Below are 5,949 nucleotides of genomic sequence, written 5' to 3'. Positions count from 1 at the left end.
GGATTGATTGATTGATTGATTGATTGAAGTTGATCAAATAAACATCAGTAAATAAACATCAGTTTTCATAAACTCATTATTTTAGTTCAGGTTTCCATCAGTGATGTCGGTCATTTTCAATCTAATATTACAGTAAACACACTGACCGTCAGTCTGAAGAAGGTTTTGAATGTTTTGAATAAAGTCAGACTCCACCAACCCGATCAGACCACAGCGCCCCCTACAGGCTTCCTGCAGCTGGAGTTGGAAAGATCTCTGCAGTTCCCAAAAGTTTCATTAAACATGTTTAAAACATTGATTTAGTTCAACATGTTTGTGTCCAGGTCCGTTCAGACGGGTGGAGCAGGTGGTGTGATCATCACCCAGCCGACAGAGGAGAAGGTTAGAAACATTTCCGGTGAACGACGCCCGGACCGGATTCATCGTATTCCTGTTTGCTGATCCACATCTGCTGGAAGGAGGAGAGCGAGGCCAGGATGGAGCCGCCGGTCCAGAAGGAGAACCGCCTCTCAGCGGGGGCGACGACCTGGACACAACGGCATAGTCAAAGTACCTGATGGGTGGTCGATAAGGACAACGAAGGATCTGTACCTGGATCTTCACGGTCGGCGGGACGAGCTGAGAGATTTCCTTCTTCATGCGATCAGAGATCCCAGGGAACAAGGTGGAGCCTCCAGACAGCAGGATGGTGGAGAAAAGGTCTCTACGAACATCCACCTCACACCTCATGATGCTGCTGTGGATGGTGTCCTGAACTCCAGCTGCCTCCATCTCTAAAAACCACAATGACTTCAGTCATCGAACAAGGAGAAACTAAAACCCTGCAGAGTTCAGAGAGACTGAAGGAGGAAAAGGAAACGAGGTGAGAAGAGACGGATCGTCTGGATTCATTCACTCTGTCAGGATTTCTGTCTCTCCTGCAGGTTTCTGCAGGTTGTGAGTTTGGCTCCACAGTTGGTGGTAAATCTGTTACAAACCGATGAGTTGAGGCTTGAAGAGCCCCTCTGGACAGAGGATCCGCTCTGCGCCGATGGAAATGTCTCGTCCATCAGGAAGCTTGTAGGTTTTGTCCAGGGAGGAGGAAGACGCCGCCGTCTTCACCTCCTGGTCGAAGTCCAGAACCACGAAGCAGAGCTGCTCCTTCACACCATTTATGATTTCACGCTGACCTGAAACGTTACGCAGAACCACCAGCGTTAATATTCTGTCCAGGCAGAAGATCAGCTGAAGGTCCAACAAACCGGCGGAGCTGAAGCCGAATCCTCTGCTGTTCAGGAGCTTCATCAGGTAATCCTTCAGGTCCGCTCCACCCAGGTTGAGGCGCAGGACGGCGTGAGGCAGAGCGTAGCCTTCATAAACCGGGACAGCATGACTGCAGCCGTCACCGGACTCCATCACCGTCCCTTCAGGACGAAAACATGATCAGAACCTGGAAGGACAGCAGTTTAAATCCAGCAGGGGTCATCCACCTGTGGTCCGACCAGAGGAGTACATGGACAGTAGTGATGGTGAGATGAAGCCTCATGAGGCATTGAACCACTTGAGCCAACTGGTTCGAGAAAAGGTTCATTTCTTGAGGCTTCATGTGCACACGACACCACCTACTGGCCAGGTGTATAATCACAACCAGCTGTATCTTAACACGAGTGATGTAATCATTGGGGACTCAGACTCTTCCTCTTTTGACTCTGTCTTGCTTCCAGATTCCTTTGAATCTTGACTCTTCAATGATTCTTCTAAGTTGTTTTGCGTCTCTGAATTTTGAGAAGCATCTTCCGATATGTCCTCCTTCCTTTCAAGAGGAAGTGGACTCTTCAGAGATGCTCGAGACTTCCTCCCTTTCTTTATGTGTTTGCAAAAGAGACAAAGCGAGAGAGAATATATATATATATACACAGAGAGAAAGAGAGAGAGGGAGACAGAGAAAGGAAAAAAGAGAAAATCCTATCCTGTCCCACAGCTATCTTAAAAATCCTAAAATAAAAATTAAGAACTTTAAAACTAACTAACCAATCCTATTTATAATAGTGAGATTATTAATAAAAAGCTCAAATTAAATAAATAACCCAATTATAAGTCCTGAAATAATAAAGTCTAAAATCATTAAATATTAATCCCAGAAAAATAAATAAATAAATAAATAAATAAATAAAGGGGGTAGGGGAATAAAATCATTTAGATCAATACCTTGCTTATTCCAGAGCAAATCTGCTTATGATGTGAGTGATGATGGTATTGGAGTTCAAGGTAACTCGGGTTAAATCAGGTGGTGAAAACTCACGTATCCTTAATATTAGAATTAAAATTTAAAATAGGATAGCTGTGGGACAGGATAGGATTTTCTCATTTTTCCTCTCTCTGTATATATATGTGTAGCAGCATAAATGGTACACTGCCACTTTAAGATCAATTTCGGCTGCTGCATATAAGCAGGTATCTACCTGCCACGAAGCTGCTTGCGTCATGACGTCTTATCATTTTGGTTCATTTGTCTGCTGAACTGTGCTGGCCTCTTTTGCTGCTCCTCCAAAATCTGGACCGATCTGTTTGTTTGCTTGCTGCCGGGAAGCTGCGCTGCATAGGCGGAATTGTGAACCTGTTTATCTGGGAGCTTGGTAATGCAACAGCCTCCTGATGAGTCTCTGACTACCATTATACTGGGATTGACACTGCTGCTGTTTTGCCTAAAGAAATGCCTCAAAAGACCTACCTGAACTTTCCCCTGCTGCCAGGAGCATTGATGGCACTACCATCTGGATAAAGTGCAATATTGTAATGTTATTGTGCCACTGTTTTACTCATATTGTTTCATTTTTGTCTTTCTTTTAGGGACTGAGGCTTCTGTGGTGGCGGTGTCTTGTTTTGTGTGTTTTGTTGGAGCACCTTCCTTTTTTTTGTTTGTCGTGTTTGTATGGATGTTGCCCCTTTTCTCACCACTTCCCCCCCACTGGTACGCCTCAGTTTCCTTTTGTAATTTAAACATTTTATTATAATCAATTTAATTAAAAATGCATTCACTGTTTTAACCATTCAATTGCAGAGTATTGTGACTACTTTTAAACAAAAGAAGAACATTTAAGTTTAATAAACTTTTTGTAGAACCACTTGAATCTTGTCTCATTTCCAGTAGAACTTACCTGTGTCCTTACTATTCTAGTTTCCTGGAGTTATTCCAGGTGGCGTTGTCGGTATCCCATATTAACTTTAACATCTTGCATTTGGGTTTCATAAAAAAGAAAATCCATCCACCCCCAGGTTGCCACAAATATAGGCTATATATATTTTTGATTTTCTCTCTCTCTCTTTGTCTCTGTTTTTTCTCTCTTTCTCTCTGTCTCTGTATATATCTATTTTTTATTTTTCTGTTTCTCTCTATCTCTAGATCTATATATCTTTCTCTCTCTCTCTTTTTATCTCCCTCTTTCTGTATCTGTGTGTCTATCTATCTATCTATCTATCTATCTATCTATCTATCTATCTATCTATCTATCTATCTATCTATCTATCTATCTATCTATCTATCTATCTATCTATCTATCTATCTATCTATCTATCTATCTATTCTCCCTACCTGTCTCAAACTAAATAACCACTATCCAAACTCTGCTATCCAAACTATCTAAACTCTGTCCACTCTCTCAACTGACCGCAACTCGCCTACAACAACCCACATTTTGAATGGAGCCTGTGGGGTTTATAAAGCTGTCAAACCGCGCGCCAAAATCTGAGCCATTTCCCGAAGCAGTCACGTGGTACAGCCGGGCAGCGAGGCTTCGGACGTCCATCGCTTTTCGCTCATCCCTAAATGAAGCAAGCCTCGATACGCGCTTTACGGAAACGCCCCCTCCGTTACTCGACACACGCCTCGAAGCCTCGGCTCATCACGTAACATCACTAATGGACAGGACCGGCTGCACGGCCACGTACATGGCAGGACAGCTGAAGGCCTCGAACGCGACCTGACCAGACCAAAGGTCACCTGCTGTTAGAGGAGCTCAGAACCTGACGGGAGAGTTTAAACGGTCGGACCGGACTCACCTGGGTCGTCTTCTCCTTGTTTGGTTTGGGGTTGAGCGGCGCCTCGGTCAGCAGGACCGGATGATTCACAGGGTCAACATGAAGCTGGTCGTAGAAGACGTGATGCCAGATCTGGAAACAGATCAGAGAAACTGACAGAGAATCTGCTACAGGTGAGAGAAAATCTTTATCAACATTCTGATCATGTTAAAACAGTTTTTTTAATTAAAATCATGCGTGAATAATCTCAATCATTTTACTGATTAGTTCTGGACTCAACATGTTGGGATGAACTTTTTCTGAGCTGTGAAGCCGTGAGACTCTGACTGGAAAACCAAAACCATCTTCCTCCGACCACTTCCTGTCGTCTTCTTCATGGTTTCCAGCAGTAGTAACATCTGGCTGCTGATCATGTGACTCGTCTGATGCTACAAAGTTTTACTGTTGCAGTTTTTGAAAAACATTAATTTCAATATGGCTGAAAAAAGCAGCTCTTCCTTCTGCAAAACCTATTTATTGAAAAACTTCAGTTTTTCTGAAATTGTGTTTTCATTAAACAAATTTATTTTTTCTAATTTTAATTTGGACAATTCCATGGAGACTCAGTGAAGAGTCAACCAGAAACTAAATCAGCTTCAGTTTCATTCGAACCCATCAGGTTTTACGATCCTGATCAGTCAGAATGGAAACCAGTTCCTGTCCTCACCTCCTCCATGTCGTCCCAGTTCACCACAACGCCGCGGTCGATGGGATTCCTCAGGGTCAGCTGACCTCTGTGACTCAGAGCTGCAGCTCCGATAAATCTGTCCTTCTGTCCTCCAGCCACCGCCACGCCCTGCAGACAGACACCGTCACCCGCCGCCTCCTTCGCTCCTGAGATGCAGAGTTGACCTCTGACCTGGTGCCTGGGGTTCCAACCACTGATGGAAACACGGCGCAGGGAGCATCGTCTCCAGAAAAACCAGCTTTGATAAAACCAGAGCCGTTGTCAATGACGACAGGAGCAACTTGATTCTCCATTCCTGAAACAAAACATTGAGATTAATGTTGCTTTTAGTTTCCTTCCTGATTTATTAAAAACAGAAATGGAGGATTTGAACCCTGACATTTTTATCACATCCTTAAAAAACATAATTAATCTGGTATGTAGAACATTTGGCCTAAAGGAGGAATCTGGACTGTAGATCATAAACTGATACAATAAAATAGTTTTAGGATCCATGAAAAAGTAGAAAGTGCATTTCTAGAAAACACAACAAAGCTGGTGTATAAACAAGATGCCTCACTCCAACACATTTGTAGGTGTTTCTGTAAAATAACATTTTTATTCATGTTTGTTCTTCATTAAATAAATTTAATCTCAGTGGGAAGAAGATCCAGACATTTTACTGAAGTATTATTAGTGATACTTTATAGTAATGTTACTCTAGTAAAAGTAACATGTACATTTCTGTGTAGAGTATCTTTTCCCCAAATAGTTCCTCATTTAAATGTAACTGAGTAGTTTTATGATGAAATGAATCATCAGGATTCAGTCCAAAGGTACCAAGTCTAGTTATAAAGAGCAGCTTTAATCAAGATTTAATTAAAATTAGATTGGTTCAGTTTCTAAATCAGGTCAATAAGAAAAATTAGTTAATGAGGAAGTTCTGCCCCATAATCTGGTTCTGCTGGGATCAGATCGGTTCTGCTGGGATCAGATCGGTTCTGCTGGGTCCAGTCCGCAGAAATCAGCCAGAACCAGAATCCATCTTAGTCCATCAGAACAAAAATCATTTCTGCTCATATCAGGGTGTTGGAGACAGAAATGATTGTTTTACCTGAACTAATTTAATTTAGAGTTTCTGTTAAATTATTCAACATTTAGAAAAATAAAAACAGACACATTCTGACACTCACCTGCTCCAGGTGAGCTGCTGCTTTAACTTCCGG

At 42.4% G+C, this 5,949-nt stretch overlaps 1 protein-coding gene across 1 annotated transcript; it reads right to left on the bottom strand.

Annotated features, from left to right (window-relative positions):
• Positions 1–266: 266 nt before the first annotated feature.
• On the bottom strand, positions 267–5,949 carry LOC122828556 (actin-5-like). Its single transcript, XM_044112193.1, has 10 exons — positions 5,917–5,949; positions 4,909–5,039; positions 4,724–4,852; positions 4,039–4,149; positions 3,913–3,959; positions 1,470–1,507; positions 1,242–1,403; positions 978–1,169; positions 592–773; positions 267–526 (listed from the first exon to the last, which is right to left on the bottom strand). The coding sequence occupies exons 2-10, from the start codon at positions 5,035–5,037 to the stop codon at positions 383–385; spliced, it is 1,134 nt and encodes a 377-aa protein (XP_043968128.1). The 5' UTR covers positions 5,038–5,039; positions 5,917–5,949; the 3' UTR covers positions 267–382.

The sequence above is a fragment of the Gambusia affinis genome, linkage group LG03, assembly GCF_019740435.1.
Source record: "Gambusia affinis linkage group LG03, SWU_Gaff_1.0, whole genome shotgun sequence".
Lineage (NCBI taxonomy): Eukaryota > Metazoa > Chordata > Actinopteri > Cyprinodontiformes > Poeciliidae > Gambusia > Gambusia affinis.
Note: the sequence above shows the minus strand (reverse complement) of the source record. Positions and strands in the feature narration are given on the sequence as shown.

Excerpts from the sequence above, each read along its gene's own strand:
- LOC122828556 (XM_044112193.1), bottom strand. The coding sequence starts at position 5,037 with ATGGAGAATCAAGTTGCTCCTGTCGTCATTGACAACGGCTCTGGTTTT. Across the intron at positions 4,853-4,908 it reads CCCCAGGCACCAGGTCAGAG|GGCGTGGCGGTGGCTGGAGG; the intron begins GTCAACTCTGCA and ends GTCTGTCTGCAG. Across the intron at positions 527-591 it reads CGCCGACCGTGAAGATCCAG|GTCGTCGCCCCCGCTGAGAG; the intron begins GTACAGATCCTT and ends CGTTGTGTCCAG.